Source organism: Crocodylus porosus, unplaced genomic scaffold (assembly GCF_001723895.1).
Source record: "Crocodylus porosus isolate Cpor-Errol unplaced genomic scaffold, CroPor_comp1, whole genome shotgun sequence".
NCBI classification, from domain to species: domain Eukaryota; kingdom Metazoa; phylum Chordata; order Crocodylia; family Crocodylidae; genus Crocodylus; species Crocodylus porosus.
Window position 1 is genome coordinate 14,475,839 of NW_017728947.1, and position 25,365 is coordinate 14,501,203.

General features: G+C 41.4%; 1 protein-coding gene across 1 annotated transcript in view; it reads left to right on the forward strand.

The window, feature by feature from the left end:
• The window catches only part of ZNF143 (zinc finger protein 143), a 61,434-nt gene that overhangs the window by 32,154 nt on the left and 3,915 nt on the right, over positions 1-25,365 (forward strand). The window contains exons 6-14 of the mRNA XM_019552203.1: positions 1,383-1,579; positions 2,252-2,326; positions 9,140-9,259; positions 10,741-10,816; positions 12,311-12,436; positions 18,388-18,567; positions 19,902-20,129; positions 22,037-22,185; positions 24,057-24,218. Of these exons, the coding sequence (XP_019407748.1) occupies positions 1,383-1,579; positions 2,252-2,326; positions 9,140-9,259; positions 10,741-10,816; positions 12,311-12,436; positions 18,388-18,567; positions 19,902-20,129; positions 22,037-22,185; positions 24,057-24,218 (1,313 nt within the window). The remainder of the gene's footprint in view (positions 1-1,382; positions 1,580-2,251; positions 2,327-9,139; positions 9,260-10,740; positions 10,817-12,310; positions 12,437-18,387; positions 18,568-19,901; positions 20,130-22,036; positions 22,186-24,056; positions 24,219-25,365) is intronic.

The window sequence follows — 25,365 nt, forward strand, 5'->3', positions numbered from 1 at the left end:
GGGAGCCGGCAATAAAAATGGCTGGCCACCGGCACACATAGTCTCTCCTGCCATAAAAACTGGGTGCGTCTTATGGTCAGGTGCGTCTTATGGTCCGAAAAATACGGTATATAAAAAACTTGTAACTGATGGTATTAACAAGTAAACAAGATAGATGAACAAATACATATTAGCCCTAGCGCATAGAAATTTCTAAGTGTATTTGTGGATTTGGCCCTTTTTGCAAGTGAAGATTAGGCTTTGTCACTTTTGTAAATCTTCCTTGCTACTTTGATAAGTGGACAGAAATAAAAAATATTTTGCTAGGCTGTAGCTTGCAACAAATTCAACCTGTGTTACTGATATCAATATTATAAGGCAGTGTTGCTTGATCTTTTGGTGCTAAGGGCCACTGAGGGACACAGGGCTGATCCATGGGCTAGATTGCACCCCTTTGACTGGCTTTCACATGCACAGATTGGGCCCCAGGACCCTGCACCACCTTCCCCTGGCCCCCACTGGCCAGGATCAGGACCCTGGGATTCAGGTTACCCCCATGCATCAGGGTCAGGACCTGCGGTCTTAACCCACCCTACATGCCGATTGCAGCATGCAGGGCCATGCTGTTCAGCCCACATGGCTCCCCACGGGTCCAGAAATTTCACAGCAATTACTTTGGAACCAGCCACATGTGCAAAGTAGCTACCACACCATAAAAAGCTCCAACCAGCTATGAAGTTAAACCTCAAAAATGTGTATTAACTTCATAGCTGGTTGTTACCAAGCTTTAATTTGCACATGTAGCAGAGGTCTCTCCTGTAGCTGTGAGCTTCATCAGCTGATGGGGCTCCCAGCTATAGGAATGCACCATGCCCAGCTGGGACTGGGAGTCTAGGAACTGAGGTGGGGGTGCAGATGCTGGGTTCCTACAGCCTGCCTCCCAGTGCCAGGACCCAGATGGGTTTCAGTAACCACAGAACATGGCTGTGATCTCCCAGCCCCAGAGGTGAATGGAGCCCCTGGGCTGAGAGATGCAGGTGCCGGGATTTCCAAGCTCCTGTGGTGCACGAAACCCCCACAGCTGTGAGATCGCAGCTGCTGCAGTGCTCCTCTGAGGCTGTAAAATCATGGCCACTGTGTGTCCCAGCCCCAGGGGTGCGTTGGGTGCCCCGCCACTATCTCATTTCCTGACGTGCATGTGTAGCATGGCAGGAGGTGTGGTTGTGTGAATCATGCATAAGATCCAATCACACCTTTACCTGCATGTGTAGAGAGGCCTCTGTTCTACTTGTACTTGTCAGTGACCTTTTAATAGATTGTGATTATTTCTCAGGTTATATTTTTATGTTGGTCAATTGCAGGCACTGGTATTCATTCTGTGTCTTGTAATAATTATTTCCCAGACAGTTATGACCAGAGTGCATTACAGGCAGTCCAGCTGGAAGATGGAACCACTGCTTACATTCACCATACAGTTCAAATGCCACAATCAGATACCATCTTAGCTATTCAAGCTGACGGCACAGTGGCAGGTCTTCATACAGGAGATGCTGCCATTGACCCAGATACCATCAGTGCACTGGAGCAATATGCAGCCAAGGTACATTAGAGTACATTTTGTATGTCTGTAGTGTCTTTAAGTAGCATCACTTTATAGAAATCCCATTTTAAATTAAGAAGTAAGATGTGAATTAGTTAGATAATGTATTCCTCAGCCTGGCAAAAAGATGAAGTATCTGAGATGGCAGCTTCTTCATTAAGATGCTTATTAAGAGTAGAGGGATCAGTGGTATTAAAAATGATCCTGCTATTAAGCAGGATAAGAGGAAAAGATACACTTAAAAAAAACAACATTGAAATAGGATGTATTCTAGAATGAATCAATTGAAGGGGCACCAGCAGGGGTGTGGGGGGCTTTAATTTTAATCATGCATTTGGGGGGGTGTTATCTCAGAGAATTTGCGATTTTTTTTTATTATTATTTTTTTAATCAGGGAAAACCAAGATCCCTGCTCATCAGTATGACTTGGGAAGCTCAGAATTCTGCTTATTATTTAATGCTGTTATAACATAGGTTATATTTGTGGAATTTTACATTTCTTGGGAACTAACATGTAGTATAAGAACTGAGTTCCAAGAGCAAAAAGAAAAACTGTGAAATGAATGAAAGTGTGGAATGAATGAGCCCACCATTCCTCAGCATTTCAGTCCTTTGTTTTATGTACTGAGTAAAAACAACCACTAAATATTTTTGGTTTTTATATCCTTTTAGGTGTCTATTGATGGAAGTGAAAGTGTTAGTGGCACAGGAATGATAGGTGAAAATGAACAAGATAAAAAAATGCAGGTATGTTATACTATACCATGCATTTGGATTGCCCATGTATTTACTTTCTTTGTCCCCTTTATGCCCAATATTTTTTTGTCACAAAAGTCATCTACAGTCATTGTCTCCATAACAGCTAGAACGAGAACAATTATTTAGCTCTGAACTATTCTAGCTCCAGGTCTGTGAAGATAGGCTGTATTTCTCCCTTTGTACAAGAGTAAGTCACAGGATTAACAAATGTACATAATGTTTTAATTTTTGTCCTGAAAACTACTACGTTAAAAAACTTGGGTTTTTTTAATAGAGCTCTTTTAGTTGGCTGGGATCCAGCAGTATTGCAGATGATAATGAAGTGGTGACCCTTTTCTTTAGGGGGCTGTGTATATGTCTCCAAGCACGCTCCCCAGTCACTCTTATAGTTTTCCATTCCATTGTCAGAGGATTCCAGTTCTCTCTCAGATTTGGCGAAGGGACTGGTAGATGAGACTGTTACTCCTAATTAGCCCTTAAAGAAGCAGCACAGAATTTCAAGTTTCCTTGAAAAAAACAACAAGTTCCTGGCCTTCTTAGTGCTACTTTGATTTTAAAAACTTTTCGAAAAGGCAGGTTTTCAAAAATCCTAAGGACAGTGGGAGAACCCAGACAAAATTATGAAGCCAGAGCCCAGAACTAGATTCTACACCAATGCATGACATCCCAGAATCTGGTGGGGATATTATCTTTCTGTTTACAAGCTTTTTTGTTAAAGAATTAAGACAAAGGGGAAAGTTGCTTTTGAACTTTAAAGAGTCATGGGAAGGGATCCTAGTTTTTCATGGGGAAAAAAAGCAAAAACATCTCAATTTGAAAAGCATAAACATCTGCATTTTTCCCTGACCCTCCCCCCACCCCAGTGCTGATTGGCCAGAGGCAAAAACTGCAGCAAAAATAAAAGAACAGAAATGGCGCCGGTTGCTGTGCAACGCTGCTGCATTTTAGGTAGGTAGCAGGAAACTGTTGAGTCCATGCTTTTCCATGGCAAATGGAAAACTGGAATCCCTGGTCATGAGTAAAAGAAACAAAAATAGAGAGATTTGTAATAACAGCGCAGAAGAAATGTGGGGGAGAAACCAAAATCTTTCTTGCTAAATCATTAAAGATTTTGTTTTTCCTTTTTTACATGATTTATGGGATCATGATTTAAACATGCCAGAGGATTCCTTATTAAAGGCGAATGTCTAGACTGTTCCTATGAAAGCAGAATTTCAGGCTATCATCTGAGGAGGTCTTTCAAATACTCTTTGTAAATTCTTTGGAAAGCCAGGTTAGGCCAGATGGATTTAGAACTGAATCTCATTTGGCAGAGAACTTGATGAAAATTACTCAAGATTTTGTCCCACAAAGTAAAAAGAAAATTTCTGCACAGAGAAAGAAATGTGATACTGTGAGTATAACAGATTACATCAGATTGTCTACTGCCATGAACTCAACTCTTCCACTGTTCAGGACTGGAGTGCAAAGAGCCCTTTCTACTTCTCTGATGCATCCTTGGCAGAAACATCTCAAAACTCCTTGTTGTAGCTGCAGAAGTTTGTCACTCACGCAGCATCTGACTCCAGTGCTCTAGAGTTCTTCTTTCCTGCTCTCTGGCACAAATTATCTATAAACCTTGCTGACAACTGGTAGCAGATTTCAGAGCACAGCATGCATGAAACCATTTTATCAACATAAATGACAAATTGTTATGCTAAAGTCATATCTGACCATGAATAAGAAGGCATGTGCAGCTGAATAATATTCTGCTATGTTATTTTCTTCTTGAGATCTCCTTCATAAAGAAGAGTGAATCAGGGCAGTTCATTTTCAAAAGCAAATTGGAGGAATGGATGGATGCTGAAAACAATTTAATATACTATCTTACTTCTCATTCTCTGAAGAGCCCTTACTTAATTTGGTTGTACTTTTTTGTGGTATATTTCTGAGGTGTCTAATTTGGTTATATCTTAGCACCAACATTTTTCAAATATTCTAGGGCAGCTGTGTCCTATCTGTGGCCCTTGAAGCTCTCATAGGCAACTATGTGAAAAAGAAAATTTGTATTTGGTTGTGAATTTAGGGTTACCATATTTCCAGGTCCAAAAAAGGGGACACCTGCTGGGGGAGAGGTGGGGGGCAGAGTGCCCTGCCCATTCTGTTGCTCCTCACTGACAAGCCACACACCCCCCAGCCCTGCCAGTGCCCCTCACTCCCAAACAGCAGTACCCTGCCCCCCACCCCTTGCTGGTGCCACTTACTTCTGACCCTGAGTCCCCTGCCACTGCCAGTGCCCTGAACACCCAACCCAGTCACCCGTCCTGTCCCCCGTGCCCCTCGCTTCTGACCTGTGGCCCAACCCTGCCAGTGCCCCTCACTTCCGACCTGCAGCCCCCTGCCCTCCATTCCGATGCCCCTCACTTCTGACCCACAGCCTCTGCCTCCCCCAGCCCTGCTGCCCAAGCAGCTTCCTCATTGCACATGCCTGCATGCGCGCTCGCTCGCTCGCTCGCTCTCTCTCTCTCTCTCTCTCTCTCTCTCTCTCTCATTGGTTTGGCAGAGCTCTCACAGGGAGCACATAACCCCTGACAGCCAATCAACTTGCCCACTGTTCCCAGCCCCAAGCAGCTAGCCTGGGAGAGGTGAAACCCAAACATTTGCTCTTATTTAAAAAACCCACCCAGACACAGCACAGGGGTCCAAAAAAAGGACATGTCTGGGAAAACCTGGGCGTATGGTAACCCAATTGAAGCACATTCTCTAAGTTATCCCTTACATTTTTTAAATTCAAGTTTTCGAATCAGACCTATCATTGTATGGAGGAGGTAGGGGCACAACCCTTCTCAGCTCCTTCCCATCACTTCCACAGGAGCGGCTTTTATGTAAGACAAAGTGCTCTGAGAAGTAGCCTCTCTATTTCAGTTGCACAAAATTCCTCTGCTTAACTTCTGTTACATCAGAGGAAGAAGGTGAGAGTAGCTGTATAGGTAACTAAGATTGTCCATAGACATGTTGTTGGAATGTACTCCAAAAAAGAAAATGGATATTAACAGTTCTTCTTGCCTTGCCATTGGGCACAAGTATATTCCCCTATCAGAATGCGAAAGCCCCAGGGAGAACTTGACTGGTACTGCCTGGGTGTAACAGAAAACCTGTTAGAGTAAAGAGAAGAAACTACAATTACCATCCAATCACAAGTCCTTCGTTAGTGCGAAACGGGTCTGGTTCCAGTTTGTACACAGGCTGGGTATGGCCCATGAGGGAGCATATGCCAGTTTAGGTGAGCCAGACCTCAGTGTACTCTGACCTCTTCTCATGTATAGCATGCCTCAGGACTGTAGTTCTCAACCTTTTTAGACTCAAAGCACCCGTTATTAGCCTCAAAAATACCTTGCTGGAATGAAGGCACCTCTTGTAGCTTTCACTCGTCTTTTCACTATAGAAAAATAATAGAATCATTTCTCCCACTGCAAAGAACTCAGGAAAATCAAAAATCAGAAATGTTTTTGACGCTATGAATTATCTGTTTATCTTGTGAATCATGTGCAGATGTATGAAGGCCTAACAGTGCCAATTTTGTACAGCACCCTTAAAAGGATCTCACAGTACTCCAGTGTCTCATGGCACCCTCCTTGAGAATCACTGCCTTAGGGGATCTTTACTTGAACATCTAGAATCACTATTCAGTTTTGGAAATCTTGACCTGAATTTCCTTTAGATTCAGGCATGTTATCTCTCAGATATAATAATTTTCATTGTAATTTTAAGATCTTCGTAAGAATCTGTATCTTACTTCTGCTTTACCTTTAGTATTAAATAAGTATATATACTGCTTTTTCTCAGCCTTCTGTAACACAAGAACAGAACAGATGTCATACTACAGAACAGTCATAAGGTTAAGTTTCACACCACAGAAGAACACAAAGCCTCCTTGTAAATCCTAACATGAATTGTATGTGTGAGAACAAAAGAACAGATATAAGCAAATGAATCTCTAATGCTATAAATGCTTTTCTTTTCAAGCAGAAGATGCCCATCTGCTTGCAAGAATAATATACTTGAAATACACACACACACATGCACACACATGTACGCATGTGCGCGCGCGTGCACACACACACACACACCCCCTTTATAGATTTCTTTGTCACCCCTATTATTCCTCTCCTGTGTTACAACTGTGTTTGCATGTACATGTTATGGCTATGTTCTCCTTTGCAGTTACCTTTTTACTTCAATTTAAGGCTATTTTGAGGGAAGAAGTTTCATGTTACAAAATTATCATTATTTTCAATGTTCCTCTGATACCAATTCTAATGCTCTAGTTTCCTGTTTTCTTTAGAGATGATAATCTTCCAAAGATGTTTGCATAAGAACTTCATTTGTCTTTTTGCGTGATAATTAGTGCTAAATTCTTGGTACTTTTCAGTTTAATCAGTTTGTGTGCATCTCGCTGCACGTGTTATGGGAAGGCAGGTGCTTTCTTGGATTGTAATTTAACTAGGCAACCACATCATTTCTGACTTGATTCTAATGATACTCTGGGGGAGAGTTATTTTCAAATCTTTACATTTATTATAAGTTCTTTCTCATCTGTATCCCTGTAAATCCTTTAATAATGTATAGGTCTTAATCTTTGTTTGAAGAATACAGTTCATCACATTAGCAGAGTTATTGCTTATGTATCTATTTAAAGGTGTTTCTGAATACTCACAGCTCAATTTGCCTGACATCTCAAATCGGCAACAAGTATGCATATTTTATCTGCTGCAGTGATGTGGAAGTAACGATGAAATATGGGTTTACAAATATACGACCAGTTTGAGTTAAGGTTAAATAATTCCTGTTGGTGCTACTCTGTATGGCAGTCAAATGAAAAGGTATTCTCTTAAGTACACTTTTCATTGAAATAGTGGTCATCTACTAAGGTCATGAAACTGGATGCACAATTTCTCTTTGTAATATACATGTTATATAGTAAGTGTTTATTACAGATTTTATAATTGATATGCAGGCTGCAGGTCCAAGAGTACTAATAATTACTGGGGGGGGGTTATTCACAAGGTTCTGTACGCTCACTGATTCAGGAGAAACTCATGTGCTGAAAACTGAAGTTGAAGTATGTCAAATCCCACTCAGATACTCCATTCAACTCTGAAGCCTGGGTCTTAAGAACAGTTTTAGGTTAACTGGGAGCATCTTAACCAAAGATTCCTTAAGAAAGATTCTAGAGGAAATAATTTGAAATACATAGTCCTGTATTTTAGGAGAAATGCTCTTGGCCAGCAATTGGACCCATCTAAAAAGAAATTGGTTTAGTGAGTTATAGCGAGTTACCATACTAACATTTTGACATCTATTCATTTTGGACTGTATGGCTGCTTACAGAAGTGGAAAAAAACAAAACGGTGCTTTACTTTCAGCTTGGTGCGCCCCTGCCCTGAGCACAGCACATGTCCAGAAGAGGCATCACATTACAGTAAAATCCCTGTTATCCGGTATTCTGCTAGCCGGAATACTCTTATTAACTGGCATCGTGCCACCCTGCGCCGCCACGTGCAACCACCCTGTGCCACTGCCACCATTCAACATCCTGCACTGCCACTGCATGCAAGCTCCCCTTCCCCACCACTCCAGTATTTTTAGATATCCAGAATTCTAATATTATAAAAGACTAAGCCTGTCTGTCTGTAACACTTTATTCGCACTCTGATTGCCTTACGGAAACAGCCAGTCAGAGCGCTCCAAGTGTAGGGGAGCACCACCATGATTCCGAAGCTACACCGAGGACTGGACAAAGCGTGGGGGAACTGCTGGCCTTGGCTCCACCACCCTGCTCCCTGCAAGAGGCAGAACAGTAGCAGCATGGGGCGTTCGGTGGCAGCACTATCCCAGCCCCCTCTCTCCGCCAACTAATCAATCAACTATTGATTAGTTGATTGAATCAGCTATTAGAGAAAAGCACCTAAAAGACCCACCGAAGTACCCAATCTTTTACAGGTGCTGGGGAGCCCGGTCAAAGTAATGTGCTTCCTGTTCCAGTAAAGCGGTGCTTTTTTTCTACGTCTGTCAGCAGCCTATCTGACTTTCTTGAGTTGGGCTGTGAAGGGCTATTGTTATCTAGATGCTGTTGCAGTGTTCTTTGGTTGTTTCAAAAAATTGTACAACAGGTATCCTCAAATGACTTGCAGCCAAGAAAGTCTAGTTAGTTTTGTTTGTTAATTGTAGATCATTAATCAATGTCATGTTTTTGTCCTTATGCAATAATTTGTTGCAGCAGGATTTGTTACAAATACTGCTGGGGAAGGTTTAGGTCACTATTTTCATGGAAATACATTTTTTAAAAAGTCTATATGAATTAATATTGGGTTGTACAAAACTTCCTAGAGTTTTTATTTGTTTTTTTAAGTGAACTGAGGTTGAATTCAGGCCACCTGATATTTAATATTTTATTTTAAAAGGCAAATTGAGAGTATTACTTTAAAAAGTAATGGAAAATGAAACTGAAAGGGCATTTCAAAGAGAGAATTCGGAGGAATGTAGACTGCAAGAAAAGAATCAGTGAATGCAGGAATTCTTTAACTTACATCAAATCGGCTGTGTATTTTTAAACTTATTAATATTTCATTGTCAGTTCAGCATCACTTCAGAAGATACAAATATGCATATTTGTTGCTGACTGGAGTTGTCAGGCAGATCAAGCTGCCAGTGTTCAGAAACACCTTTAATCAGGATAAACTCTTTTGAAACAAGATTTGTCCAGTTGATTATAATCATGACTAAATTCATTTTAATATTGTGGTATTTGTTTTATTCTAGATTGTCTTGCAAGGACATGGCACAAGAGTGACTGCTAAATCTCAGCAGAGTGGAGAGAAAGCTTTTCGCTGTGAATATGATGGCTGTGGGAAATTGTACACAACAGCTCATCATCTTAAGGTAAGAAGTCTTAATGAGTATCTGGTGCTTTGTAAATCTTCCTTAAAAGTATCTGAGCAAAAATAATGGAAGTGTGCATTAAGTCAGGCACAGTGTCATTATTTTATCATAAATATAGTACACTGAAATCTCTATCAGTTAGTAGTCTGTCTTCCCCAGTACTCAGTTTGTCTAACATATTATGTCATGAAAATTTTGAGATTTTTGGATCCTAATTTTGAGAAACACTGTATAGAGCATGTATGAAACAAAATCATTACAGCTGAGTACAGGAAAGATCAGCAGGAAATAAGGTTGAACAAAGTTTATTCTACTGATTGTCAAGGCATGATGGAAACAGATGTACAGTATTTTATATTAGGCTCATGTGTTGGCAACATCACAGAGAGTATCTTTTTTCATCAAAATAACCAATAGTATTTGAAAGCTAAAATGAGATTTATTTGACAGTGCAATTCACATTTATACATAATACAGCAGAGTTTCTCATCTTGTGATGTATAACATTACTCTCTTGCAACGTCTAATTCTTCAGAGTGATCAAATATTTGAAAAAAAAATCTGGAACATCTGGTCTTTTCTGCCTCCCCACTCCCTTGTTCCCTTTCTTAATCCAGGGCTCAGCTCTGATACAGCAAAAGTGTAGAGAAATGTCTGGGTTAATTGCTTTCAGGTGGAGGTAGGGTACAGTTGGATTCTGTTGCAGTGCAGCACAGTCTAGAGCAGTGGTTCTCAACTTTTTCAGACTCAAGGTACCTCTCAGTAGACTCGAGGCACCCCTTGGAAAATGCCAGCTATGAGTTTTCAGTCCATTTTTGACCACAGAAGATTAATAGAACAGTTCTTCTGTTATAAAGAACTCAGAAAGACCATGACAGGGTGAAATTTTTTTAATACTGGATTCCTGAGTTTATCATGTGAATCAGGTTTGTAAACCTAACAGTACTTACATTGTATAGCACCTTGTGGCACCCTTCAAAGGATCTTCACAGCACCCCAGAGTGTCATAGCATCCTGGCTGAAAATCACCAGTCTAGAGGCAGTTAGTCTCTGACTCTGTGTGGGTCTGATACTGTGGTGGAAGGCTGACCAGAAGTCTCATGCAGAGTGGTTGTGGGGGTTGAGAGATGGTTAGGGTGGAGAGTAGACTTTGAGGCACATATACAATCAGTCAAATTACCATCAGTTTCACTGTTTTGCCTATTTGATGGCTGGCCTGCGCATGTTTACAGAAACCTGTTTCTGTAAAACTGACCAGAGCTATTAGATCAGAAAGTGAAAACAAACATAACTAATTCTCAGTATATGCTGTCATTCTACTTCTTTAAATCTGCATCTCTAGTTAAGTAAGGATGCTTCTGGCAGAGTAAATTCCAGAAGGAAAAATAGAACTGCTAGTGTCTGAGAGTGAAATAATTTTTGTATTGGAGAAATCAAGTTACAGCTTTGTTACAGTGGTGTGTTGGATATTTTTTTAACAGGTGCATGAGAGGTCACACACAGGAGATCGACCATATCAGTGTGAACATCCTGGCTGTGGCAAAGCTTTTGCAACAGGTAATATTGGTTACTGTCTGTCTCTTATGTAAGAAGTAAGGTCAATAATGCAGTTTTTAAGCTGCTGTGCCAAAGCACTTCTTGTCATTTATTTATGTGTGAGAATTGTATAGAAACAGACAGATTTTCAGCTAATGCTCTTTGGTGAAGATGAACTGAGGACTATGGAAAAAAAAGGGTATTTGAATGCAACTGAAGCAGGAATGTAATGAAACAGAGGAAGAAAAAGGAAAATGTGCAATCTAGCATTCTGTTATCAGTTTTATGCTATGAGCAGAAGTCTTTAATGTGAAAAAAAAGTAACCGCACTAATGAGGGGAAAATATCAAGGCTCAACTACCTGGCTACACATAAGGGTATCTAAGTCTCTGATCACCAGGGATCCTGGTTTTCTCTGTTTAATTCTCTGAGTTAAAAATCCCAAATTCTCTAATTAAAAAAACCCAGAATCCACATTTTCCATGATTAAAATGACACACCACTGTATATATAGGTGTCAGTTGAACACAATGCTTTATTGATATAGTTACAATTTTAAAGCAATTTGGAAGCCTACCAGTGCCTCAATTATTATAATAAAATAAATTCTAAATACCTATAAATTTGGTGTATGATATTTGGGTTTTTTATTATGGAAAATCAGAGTTCCCCCTTTGCTCCCCAGGATGAGGGTCCAGCTGTGGCTGTTTCCCCTGCTGATTTGTGGCACTGAGCAGCCCTGTTATATGCCAGCCCCCTGCCCCAGTGTGTGGGTAGTGCCTCCTTTCCCCCCACATGGCCTGTGCCCCTCCTCCCCACCCCCTCTTGACCCACCTCCACATAAACTTACCTGGAGGGAGCTGTGGGAGCTCCTCTCTTAGATTCATAGATTGTAGGGGGCTGGAAGGGACCTTGCAAGGTCATCAGGTTCAGCCCCCCTGCACTAGTCAGGAAAGACAACTGAGGTCAGGTGACCCCAGCAAGGTGACTGTCCAGTATCCTCTTGAAGATTTCCAGGATAGGTGATTGCACCACCCAGAGGTGATCCAAGTAGGGTGTGGGGCCCAGGGCAAATCAACCTGTGTGGGGCCCGCCCCCAGATGCAAGGAACTTGGCAGCAGATTCGGGGGGTGGGTGGGGATGCTAAGCGGCTGGACGTGAAGCCAGCAGCAGCACAGAGTCACCGCGGCCACTCTGGACGGCTTTGCGGGGCCCCCCAAAGCGCAGGGCCTGGGGCGGTCTCTCCAATTTGCGCTCCCCCCAGGACAGCCCTAGCACCACCTGTCCACTGCTGCCTGGCTGCCGTGTGCATGTCCATGCACACATGGTGCCCCCTGCCTGATCAGCCTCCTCCCACTCCCCATGGCCCTTTGCAGGCTTTTTGTGTGACATGATACTTTCTCACTGATATATTTTTAATCATACAGTATTGTAATATCTAAGTTTTGGGTTTTCCTTTCTGTTCTGTTTTCTTCTGTTCCTTCCTTCCTTCCTTCTGTTAAAACTGTGTTCAAGGCTATGGATTAAAAAGTCATGTCCGAACACATACTGGGGAGAAGCCCTATAGATGTACAGAGGAGAACTGCACTAAGTCATTCAAGACCTCTGGAGACCTGCAGAAACATATCCGAACCCACACAGGTATGAGGAGCATTTATAACAGCCATGCTCTCTCTTATTTTCTTGTTTGTTTTGTCTAGATTTTTATTTCAGATGCATTTAAAAAAAAAAACCCTCTTCTGCTTTCTCCATGAAATGGTCACTTGAGAAACAATGAAAATCAAGTCTAGACTACAGCTCCTATCCTCATGCAAACCCTCTGTGCACGCAGGCACAGCTCCCGCTGCTGGCGCACCCCAAGGGAAGCACGGAGGGGCACATTCCCTTGGATCTGTGCGGGGCGAGGGCAGGTTGCCGCTAGGATTGGGGGTGGCACCAGCCTCTTCTCAGTGGGGGTGGGCTAGGCTGGAGTTGTGCGCATGTTGGGTGGCAGTGGCACTGGGAGGGGGAACTACAGGGTGGGCTACAGCCACCCCAAAATTTGCAGTAGCCCCCTTCCCCAAACTATCTCCTCCCAGTGTCACCGCCACCTGCCCTGCGCACAGCTGTGGCCCAGCTCCTCCCCTGCCCGCCAAGAAGAGCCTGGCACCACCTCTGACCCCAGCCCGTTGCGGCAGCCCAGGGAGCACATGCCCCTCCTTGATTCCCACAGGGAGCATTAGCGGTGGGAGCCACCCCCTTCCTGCCTCATGTCCCCAGACAAACCGCTTGTAGTTCTGTATTGTGCCCATGCCCTGCCCCAGCTGGGCAGCGTGTGCCCCACACTCTCTCCCTCCCTCACCATGGGGGCTTCGATCTGCCTCCCCCACACTCCTTCCCTCCCCTTGCCCCTTTTTGTGTGTGGCTGGAGGTTGCAACACTGCAATTTTTAATGTAGGTATATCCAGAGTTCCTCAACCCTCTCAATAAAGACTGAACTTTTTCTTTTCCTGTCCACTAATGACAGTTCCAGCACCTACCTAGCAACCCCTCTCCATGTTAGTCCGACTTGATTTTTCTTTTCCTACTTCTAGTTCTTTTCTAGACCCTCTTTTTTATTGCTACTGGTCTAATCTTCCAGTCTTGTATCAGGCATTTTGAAAGACATCTTGAATTGAAAAGTTTGTCTAAGTTTATTCTAAACATGCATTTAGTTTAATAAAAGATGTTACGCCGGAACAATCCTTGTCTCTTGTATAATTCCTGGAACATCTAAGGTATTCTAGCCCTTCCCTAAACATACACTTTTTTTTAGTGCCTGATGCAGTCAGTTTCAAAACTAAGAGCAGAGAGGTTGATAACACGGGAGGTTGTTATCTCTAGGTATCGGTGATGGTTTCTGGTAGCTGGAAGGGCATAGGTCTTGTTCAGGGGAAGAACTCTAATTTACTCTCTGTTTCTGTTGTTACAGTTCTCCTCAGCCACCTAGACTAGCTAATCCAGCAGACTGTGATATCAGTTTTTAAAGCAGCTATGTTCTGCCACAGTTAGATTAGAAAAACAAAGAACTGGGTTCACAAACAGGTTGTGTGACATTCCTGCAGGCGTCCTTTAATTTAAATTAAAAAGACCGACTTTAAGGGAAATCTGTTGCTGGGTGGGTCTAACTCCAACTTTCCTTTTTATTCTACCTGTAACCTGATGTGGGTTGTTCAAGGAAGGATTATAGGCACCATGGCAACGCCACATCAAGGCATGTGTGCTTAAAAACGGCACATATTCTTTTGGCAGTAAACTGACAAACTTTTCTGGAACAGCTGTTCTAAGTAGTGAAATACAGTTTCCTCTGCCAAAAAGTTAACTGCTTTGGAGTTCGTTGGGAGATAATGTCTTTCTTACAGCTTTATTTATTTTACTTCTGTCTTTAGAGTGCTTAATTTTTACTTATGGGATGAATTGATTCCTTCAGGAGTCCGCCAAGTCTTTTCTGTGGCAAAAAGAACACAAGTTGGATAGCACTTAGTACAAACAAATGTGAAAATACAACATAATAGCATGTAAGGAAGCTGGTATTTTTTAAGGTTTTCAAAAGAGATCAGTGTGGTCTTTAAAATAGGCTAATATAAATTACAAAGCAGAGGTCATGTTCATTATTTAGTGTACCTTTCTGGTAGCATTATATTGCAAATGAGTTTGACAGCAGAAGTTTACTATCCTGAAGTGCTGTGTTTAAAGTTGACAACAGATTAAAAAGGACAGCCATGTTGATACTTAATTTGCCATTAGTGGGCTGAAGAAATAAACTAACATTTCAGGTTTTTTTATCTTGAAAAGGTGCTTTCTTCACTTTTTAAAATGAAGTTCAACTAATATAAAAATGATCCATGTGATACTGGTTATAGGCTTATTTTTGGCACTACAGCTGATGAATGCGTGAAGTGTATGAAGCACTTGCATTTCACAATGACTTTTAAAAATATGAACAGCGTATATGTTTGCCACATTTGAGTATTGAACCCCCTTGTCCCACAAGAATCATAGAATCATGAGGTCAGTACTTGACACCATGGAAAGGTAAAAGTTCAACTTCAGTGATTTGCCATCACCACTTCTTCAAGATTGGCTCTGGATTAGTCAATACCCAGTGGACAAATGTACTTATCCTATGTACCACCATGTTGGGGTTAGTGGGATTCACAGTTAAATGCATCAGGAAGCTGGTCTTCACCACATTCGGGGAAGAGATCACCCTCTTTGCCAACATCTCTGGTAGTCAGATCATCTGTGTAAGAGCACCGAGGGAACCAATTGTAGTGGAGGAGCAACACCAGCACCTGTTATTACCACCAAAGAAACTTTGCAAAAAGGTATCCTTGTAGGGGGAGTCCAAGGATTCTAAATCATTCCAGGATCTCCTTGTGAGGATTGTTGAGGCTCTGGAGATGAAGTCGGTATAAATAACGTCCTGGTATGAGGACTTTTGCCTGTTTTAGGCCTTGCCATAGGTGAATTTATCTTGTGTAACCAACCCTTTTTCATTTTGCTAAGAGGGGAGCTATTCTGCAAATTATTTTTTTTCCTTGCTAAAAGTATAGAATAAGCACTTTATTTCAGAAATCAGTAGGTCAAATATCCAGAATCATAACAATCACTAGTGATAAAACTGTCACAAGCTATTGCTGTTTAAGAAAAGCTGCATTTTTTTCTGCCTTGGAACACCAGATATAACACAAATGTTAGGAAAGATAATGTCAGCAATCCTTGCAGACCCTGTTTCTGCATTCTCACAATTTTCCCTGTGTGGAAGGCAAAAGACCCCTTGTAATATGGTTGACCAACTTATAAGCCACTGCAGGCCGCACCAGTGGGGGCCACATGCCATGCCAATGCTCCCCTCCAACCCCCCACTGTACTGCATAAACACAATTTCTCCCCCACTGCACTGTGCTGGTGCAGTACCCTGTGAATGTGGCCCTGTTTCCCCCCACATTCCCCACATGGTCCCAGACTCACCCTCAGCTCTCCACACTGCCTCACTGGCCTGCCCCATAGGGCAAAGGCAGGAAGGGGCAGCTGGAGGAAAGAGGAGATTCCAGCTGCTGTTACAACCACAGCCATGGGGGGAGTGAGAGCTGAATGAGAGCCTGCAGGCTGCACATGAATCTTTTGCGGCCACATGCAGACCATGAGGGATTATGTGTGGTCAGCCCTGCCTCAGAACAAACAAGATTAACCAATCACCACAGCAATATCAAATTAGCAAGGAACCATGTTATAAAAGTGAAGTGCCCCACAGGGAAATTGGGAGGAACTGTCCATAACCCAGAAGTCATTTACCCCTTCCCTTCCGGGGGTGTCAATACGTTCTCTGTTCTTATTCCTAGACATAACTGTATCCTCATGCCACCGTGACTGAATAATGCCCAGCTCTTGGGCTTGGCTTTCCAATAAAGAAGTGATTTTCTTCTCTGAGTGCTTTAATCTGCTTTTAATTTTAATTAGCTTTTAATCCAGAAAACCTGTTATAGGTCAAAATGGCAAGGGTCTCCTCCTATTTACAAGTTCATACCCTTCCCAACAATGGATATCGGAAAAATATCACAAGGTATTTGACATTTCTGTCAGTTTTTTGTTCAGCAGGATTGCTCTTCCCATAAATGAGGGTCTGTTTGATGCAGCTAAATCCCTTTATCTGGCCTTCAGTCACAATAATGCCTACTGAGATATCAAGTATTTCTATTTTCACTTCAATCCCAACTGTACTAGAGAGATAGCAGTTGAATGACAGTATCCTCAAAGACAAAGATCCATATGGGTTGATGCATTTGGGGGAAGGTTATACTCTACCTTTATATAGCTTCATGTGGCCAATGCTAGGCCTTACAGTGGGTGATTTCCTAACCAGGATGACACCTTGGGAAAGTTCCACATGATGACATCTATAATTAAAGATCATCTTCTTGGAGTTTTATGCCCCAGCCCATATTTCAACTGCACCATTCAATCCCAGACTGCTCTATAATCAGGCAACCTCAATATCAAGCCAAGAAAAAATCAAAATATAAAGGAGGTTGCTAACCCCTCTTCTTCTTTAGTAATGCAGCACATCATCAAATATGACAGGACATTTGGGAGCACTGCCTTCAGAAGCTGTCCACCAGGTTTGATCTGTCAAAATATCAGACAGCAGGGTGTTCTCGATCATAACTGTGGCCATCTCAATCACATCCTTTCTTTAGTGCCATACTTGTGTTCCTTCTCTTTCCCTTTTCAGCAGAGGCATAATAATGCAACTGAATGCCCAGGGCAGTTCTGACAGGTGAGCAGCAGTGACTTCCAGCTGCTGTTGTGCCGCCAGTATAATTGTGTGGCCATGGTGACAGTGTTTTTTTCCATCCCTCCCAAGTTGGTGCTTGGGGCAGCTGCTCTGATTAGCATGCCATAATTATGCTACTGCTCTTCAGGTACCCTTCTTGTATAAATCTTCAATCAGAAATGATTCATTGCTTCCTCTTTGAGCCCAAGGGAGATTCCACCAGTGTTGCAAGGAGAAGAGGCTTGTATGCCTGGGTTTTTTTGTTTTTTACTATGAAGAAAGAGCTTGCTGGGGCCATTGAATGCAGAAGGGTTATCTTCTGCTCCCCCCACCTGCCAGATATAATGCTTAACATGGATGCTACAGGAACAGGTTGAGTTCTTTGCCTGAACCATGTGTAGATGCAAGGTACATGGCTTCACAATGATCTGAAGCTAGGTAGCCATCAGACTTATTTGTATACTGTTCCTGTATGTGATAAATAACACATGCAGTATACTATACAAACAAACAAAGACATTCTGAATCCCTTCTCTGCCAAGAAGCTATCAAGCTCTAGAAGTGGTGTCACCAATATGGGATGACCTCACTGGCTCTACACCTCAGCAGTGATTTTTGAAACAGATATGCACTAACCAAATCATGAATGTTTTTCTGGAAAGATCTATCAATCCATTGATCCAATATTCTATCAATGAGAGACTCCCAGGACATATTTCTTTGCTACAAAAGACCAGATTAAATGCCTATACATCTGCTTAAGGAGAGATGTGATCCAAGACTTATAACCAAGTACTTTTCTTTGGCTGCAGTCTTGAATTCCTATGTGCCTTGCCATTAATTCTTCTTATCCCTTGTGCAATATTTAAGATTAGTACAAAAGTATGGTTATCACAATGCCGTTATTGGTGGAGGCAGTTTTGGCAGGACACTTGGCTGCAGATGTCCAGATAGCCTTCCCTGTCTTATGGCTTTTGATATTCCAGAACCAGTGGCAGATTTTATGTCCAGATCTACGGTTGTTGCATACTGGCTTGTTTGAGTACTGGTGATAAACACTGCTTCATACAGATTCTGAAAATTCTCATTCAAAACAGGTAACCTTCCAGCTAGAAAACAAATTTGTCCAAATGGAAATGATTTTTTATGTAGGCAATCCAAAATAATATGGACCCAGTGAGGCACCAGTACCAACACTCCTTGATTTATATGTTGCTGCCTAAACCAATTGGACTGGCATTTAAATTAAATCAACTATTTTAGTAGTGCTAGTTGTAACTTTTTGTATTTTTTCCAGGTGAAAGACCCTTCAAATGTCCATTTGAAGGTTGTGGCAGATCATTCACAACATCTAATATTAGGAAAGTTCACATCAGGACACATACAGGTGAAAGACCCTATTATTGTACAGAGCCAGGATGTGGGAGAGCATTTGCCAGTGCAACTAACTATAAGAATCACGTGAGAATACATACAGGTACGTGAGTTACATTTTGTTGTTCTGCTTGAAGAACAATTTGTTTGTAAACAGGCAATTTCTTTGTGAGCAGGTTATTGCCACACGTTAGAACAGAGCAATAAAAATCCTTATATTGATATGTTCTGTTTGTGATAGTTTTGTTTTTCCCTTTTCTTGGTTCTGTTGACCATTGTGAGCAGTTGGCTTCCTTACCCTGTTCTCAGCACAGAACAGCTAGTACTTGATTCAGAGATCTTTGAAGGCAGTGGGAAGGCTTCCACTGATTTCAGTACACTTTGTATCAAATATTTAGTCCATTCCTGGGGTTTGTCTTTTTATTATCTTAAATAACAGCAAAGCACAAATCTCAGCTAAGCTTGGCTGACCCTAGGATTCTTCCCTGCGGGACTTTGACCCCGTTGTATTTCTCCCTTCCAAAGAGAGAATTAAAACTTCTATTCTCAGGTAGCAGATAAAAAAAGATCTGGCTCCCTTAATAAGTCAGCAAAAGTAACTCTACTCCCATGTGCAGGATATAAAAGTTACAGCCATCATGTTTATATCTGTTGTATTCTGTAGTGAGCAGAGATTGGCAAGTCTTATGGAGTTCAAGGTATTGTATACCTCTTAAAATGTTCGGGGATTTGTAATTTAGGTTCCTTTTAAAAAACTCTATATGAAATGTAGAACATCAATTATATTTACCCATAATTGTTTTAACGTACGAGTAGAATTTTTGTATGATGTAGAATTTTTATGGAGCTAAGATGACTGAGGTTTTGTCTTCTTATCGATAGAAAATTAAAATAAAGTTAAGAAAATAACGTATTTGACTGTTAAGGAAAAGAACTGGGCTTCCACTATAGTTAGCAGAAACAACTAATAAAATAGGGCAGAATTCACTGCACTGCCAAGCTGAGGACCACACTGCTACCTTGTCAGGAGCTTTGATGACCGCATGTCATTTGTACATGGTTGAGCAGATTACGTCTGCCTTCCTTTTTAGTGTGTCTGAAATTAAAATGACATATTCCAGAATGTTTTGCTCTCTCCTCAATGTTTTGCTCTCTCCACCTCCAATGGCTGGTGGGTCTACTTTTGTTGACAGAACTCTATATTAAAAAGAAGGAAAACCACAGTCTGCATTGATAAACTCTGAGCTACACTGTGGTCACTTCTGAATTAGGGAAAAAAAACTGGAGAATACTAGGCTGACTTGTTTGATAATGAAGGTAAGTCATTAAATGTCTATGCAAGTTGCACTGAGCCTGAGTGTGGTATCTCTATATATTGCCAATTTTTTCCTCCTCATGGTTATAGTTTTCTTAAATTACCTTTGTTTTTATACCTAGGTGAAAAGCCATATGTCTGCACAGTTCCTGGCTGTGATAAACGTTTTACAGAATATTCCAGTTTATACAAACACCATGTTGTACATACCCATTCCAAACCTTACAACTGTAATCACTGTGGGAAAACATACAAGCAGATTTCCACACTAGCTATGCACAAGCGGACAGCACACAATGACACAGAGCCCATTGAAGAAGAACAGGAAGCTTTCTTTGAGCCACCTCCAGGTCTGTGTGTTGTATTTTATGTCCTCTGACTCTAAATTTCCTCCCATAAGTGATAATTCTGTCAAGTGCCATTCTTGTCAAGAGGGTTAGCAACTCGATGGACAAGTGCTTTGGTTCTGTCTGTTGTCAGCTTGGCTAGTCTGATTATATACAATCCAGTCCAGTCCACTGTGTCTTTATATCACCTTTTCCTTGATCAACCCATTTTTTCCCTGCGACACAATCTTTTATTATAGTGTTTTCTATGTTGTTTCCTTCTGTTCTTAAAGCATTCCCACAATACTCTTGGTTGCTTATTTTTCACCATTTGTATTAACTCGGGCTTGGTTCGATTTTTTTTTTTTTTTTTAGCACCAATTTATTGAATATTTTTTGGCAGATTGGGGCAGTGGGAGGAAGAGCTCTGGGAAGCATTAATTCAATAATCTTGTGTAGCATATGTCAATGACTGGAATTTTCTGTAAGTTTTCCCAAATTATTATTCAACATATTTTCTGATGTTCCTTGTAACCAAGGGAATTGCAGCATAGATTAAATATTTTTTTATGATTAATACTTTTCAGTTATCTACTGCCTTTTTATCTGAGAATCCTAAAGTACTTTGCAAACATTAATTAAACTTCAAAGTGAGGTAGACTGGTTAGATGAGCAAACAGGCACTGCAAGATTAATTGACTTGATCATAAAACAAGTCAGTTGCAAAGCTAAGAGAGAAATATGTCCCAGTGTTGTAACCACTATAAATATCTCTATTGAAACTAGCTGCAAGAGGCTACATAAAATACTTACCTTGCTTCCTAAAAGATTCTTTTATGGGTATATAAAAGAGGGATGAAAGTCTGTGCTCTGGTTTAAAGGCATTCAGCCTTGGGGAATGAAAGAAAAAAGTAGCTTTCCATACCTGTTTATACTCCTGTTTCTGAGCTATTCCTGAGACCAAAATGTGGTGCCCTTTATTAAGGCAGCCACCCTATACTGCCTTTGGGTCAAAGGTGCTGTGAAGCAGGGTGCTATGATCTGGATTTAGCCCCCAGGTAATCTCTAAGCAAAGTATTCCCTGTTGGTAGTTATTTTTATGTGTAGGAACCAGTGTAGGTTTTTTTTCTTAAATAGTTTGGTAGATTGCACTGAAACTGTTTACAATGCAGTGCATTTAAACAGACCCTTTGGAGCATAGAGAAAATTAATTTTCTTATTGTAAGACTGAGAACATAATTTGTCAGATTTTGATTTTGCATAGTGCTGAGGTTGTATATTGAATAGTTTTAAACAAATGACTTAATCTGATTACAAAAATTGATTACAGTTTTACTGTTTGTATTTGGGAGATTGCACTGATGCACCTCTTCAGTAAATTGCTGAATTCTGATGGAACACTAATAAAAGAGAGATTAGAATAGGAAGTTTCTTTTTGTCCAAGTTAAACATTTATTAAGGTAATGTACCGTTATAATGTTTTCACACAATGGTGTCTCTTCTCTGAAACTTATTGCGTTAGTTAATAATTCTTTTTATAAGCTGCCAATTGTGTTTCCATCAAACCGCTAGAGTACAGAAGTTAATGTGTAACTGAAAGAATCATAGTAAAGTTTGTCGGTATTTTTAATGTTCTCTTTGTCTGTAAGCTAAGCAAACATGATATATAAACAAACGTCATTTTTTTCTCAATGCACAGAACTTATTTGCTTTGCTCCCCACTGTTGAAAGAGTTATCCCCCAGAATAAATATGTCTGATTTGATTTTGATCTAAGTTTTCCCCCCTGCCCCATTTTCCTTCCCAGAATTTATAGTTTTATAGCCAGAAAGTGTTTTATTTTTAGCTTTTATTTTTCCTCTTAGCTTCAATCTCATAGCTATTTGTATTTTCAATATGTATAATATTCTTCTGCCTTGTTTCATCAAATAGGTCAGGGTGATGATGTGCTTAAGGGCTCCCAGATAACATATGTGACAGGTGTGGAAGGAGAGGATGTAATTTCTGCACAGGTTGCCACAGTTACTCAATCAGGACTTAGTCAACAAGTAGCACTTATTTCGCAGGATGGGACACAACATGTAAGTATTCACCATGGTAAAGCCCATTCTGATGAGGACATTCAGGATGATGGCTGACATTTATCTAATCTCCATTGTGTTTTGGTTAGAATAGTTGAATAATAGATGTATTAGTATATAAATGTACCAAACTGAAGACATTTGATCGCAGAAGCTAAGCAGTCCTGCACTTGGCTTGTACTTGGATTTGGTCATGAAGTCATTGCCAAATATATAGCAATTATTAGACCATGAAAACAGATTCATTGGCAAGACTTAATTTTGCCCATTGCTAGGCTGAAAGATGGGAATACAGGAAGGGAGGGAAGCACGTATTATATTGGCTCTCACATCTCTCACATTGACCAGATGTAACTGGGATGTGTGGAGTGATCCATTGTTCTGAAGAAGTAGCACTCCTGGACTCAACTTTTGATAGTGGTTATTCACAAAGGCTTATCACAAGTACTTTTCACAAGCTTAATGAAGCTCACCTCATTGATAGTCTTGCCTGTTGAGAGGTGGTCATTATGATTACCCTTTTGCTGTCTCAGAAAACATGGCCATGTCATTACTGACTGATGTCATCTTCCTGAATTTCTTGGGAGGTGAAGACTGTGTCTGCTGTTTTGTTTAGGATTAAAGTGGTGAATTCATGTTTCATCCTGAATCACAATCCTACCCATGACTTTTTTGGATTTGCTTAGAACTGTTCCCAAAACTTTCTGGAAATTTAAGCCATACCATTTTCTGATCAGCACCCAACATTCTGGGCATCCATCTTGTTGACAACTTTTCACAGCCAAATCTTCACTGAGGATGACATACGTTTACCTAGTGCTGATGCCCACTGTCTTAGCTATGTGTCTAACTACTGTAAATCTTCTGTTATTCATAGCTATCTCATGGCTGCATCAACTTGTTTTGCTGTGGTCCCTGGGATATTGGCACCGTGGCCGATTCTCAGTGCTGATTTTTCCTTGCTTAAATATAGCTCTTCAGTGTTTTACTATGGCCTTTGAAGGGACTTCATCCTCCAGTGTTGTTGCCATGTCCTCAGGGATGTCCTTTAGGATTGAACCTTTCTTATGGAGGTTCTTAATCTCAGTTCTGATTTCATTATTCATTTTTCAAATCTTTGGTGTCTAACTTTAACACGTCCACATACAAGTTCTGTACAAACAAAATAATGGTGACTAACAAAGACAAACGCATCAATATATCAGTACTTTGGTCTGTGAAAATCTTTTGAAATTTAATTAAGAATTTTTTTCTGAATCTCTGTAGCTAGGCTGCAGATGTGCTAGACCAAGTGCATTTAAATCATAGGGGAATATATTGAAAAGTAATCCAGTAATTCATGGGTATCAAAGTCACCTGTGCCCCTGGGCCAGATCTGGACCATGGGATGCTTCACTGGGCAAATCCTCACAGCAAGAAGCCTCCTAAAACATTTCCGGACCTGGTGGTAGCAGGGCGAGTGGCTATGGTAGTGGGCAAGCAGCACTTGGGGTGGTGAGTAGCAGCACAGAGGTTAAGGTAGTCATGTCTCTTGCCACCCTACCCGACCTCCTGCCAACACAGGTGCCCACGAGGGCTCTATTCCATGGCAGACCCTGCCCATGCTTGCCCAGACCCCAAATTCCTGGCCCCTGTGGGAGCTCCAAGGGCTGAGTCACATACAAGATATTCTTTGGGACTGTTGAGAACAAGCTGCCTTCTCATTCTGGCTTGCTACTCATTTACTTTCAGACAAATAAACTGTGGTACTAGTTGGGAGGAGGTTATTCTATAAATGCCAATCCATTTTAAATCTCTCTTGTCATTTATATTCTGACTCAATCAAATAAAAATAAACTTGTTTTAATGCAAAAAGTGCACTATGTTTCCAGGTTAACATATCTCAGGCTGACATGCAGGCCATTGGCAATACTATCACTATGGTAACACAAGATGGCACCACCATCACAGTCCCCACCCATGATGCAGTCATTTCTTCTGGAGGAACACATTCTGTAGCAATGGTTACCGCAGAGGGCACTGAAGGACAGCAGGTAAAATTCTATTCACTATAAATATTTATTTTTTGTAATATGGTTTAAAAGCACTTAAATTTTATATAGTCCACATAAAATTATTTGTATTACAACAGAATTTCTCATACATCACCACAGCATTCTTCTCATAATACAGCGTAAGCCAATATGGCAGCTTGATTGGCAAACAAAATTTCCTGACATGCAAGACCGATGATGAATCCTTCTAGCTCAACTTAACAATTGTCAGCACTGCTGTTAGTAAACTTGAAGTAAAGTGATGAAGTCCAATTAAATCTAAGCTGCTGGTAGAATAAGACTGTCCAACTGGAAGCCCATGGACCTGGATGCTAGTCCCCTCATTGTTCCTGCCACTAGCAACTGGGGATTCCATGCTTTCTTCTCCTCTTCCAGCCTCTGCTTCAAGCAGGGTGGATCTCCCAAGTCCCCACTACTCCTGGAGGCACTTGGCTTGGGTGAGCAGTGTGGCGGGCCAGTAGGGGGTGCTGCTGCACTGAGCCACCCACCATACTGCACCCAACCAAAAACCAAGCCTTGAGTGCCTCTTCTGGGGTGCCTACTTCTGGCCAACCCCCTTCCTGGAGCACACCCATGAGTCTGGAGTAACCCATGCCACCACCAGGGACCTGGTCTTTGTCTGGGCTCTGTGCCCCCTGGGCAGGGCATAGAGAAGCAATACAAACCAAAATGAATTTTGAAAGAAAACAGCCTTGAGCAAAACAGTATAAGGGGTTCATTGGCCCTTTAAGTACGTGTCTAGAACACTTATTTCTACGTTACTGGCTACAATTCAGATACGTTACACGCAGTAGCATCCAGAGGATTCTGAAGGTACACAGCTTCATCCTGATTAAGTGACCAGAAGATGTCTCCCCCTTCGTCCCAAGATGGAGGGACTTTATATATAACCTTTCTGACCTCACCACCTGGACCCAGCCAACATCAAGTATTTTCTAAGCATCACTGATGTTAACCAGTGAATTTGAGTAGTCATCCCTCACCTTGAAGAGGAACTACAGCCTTAGGACAGCCCTCCCAGGTCAAAGGCGGGATGTTTAACAATAGACCTGGCCACAAAGAAAGGGAATTTCCCCCTCCCTAGGGCCTCCCCTAGGCACCCAAGTGGTTGCCTAGCAACCAGTTG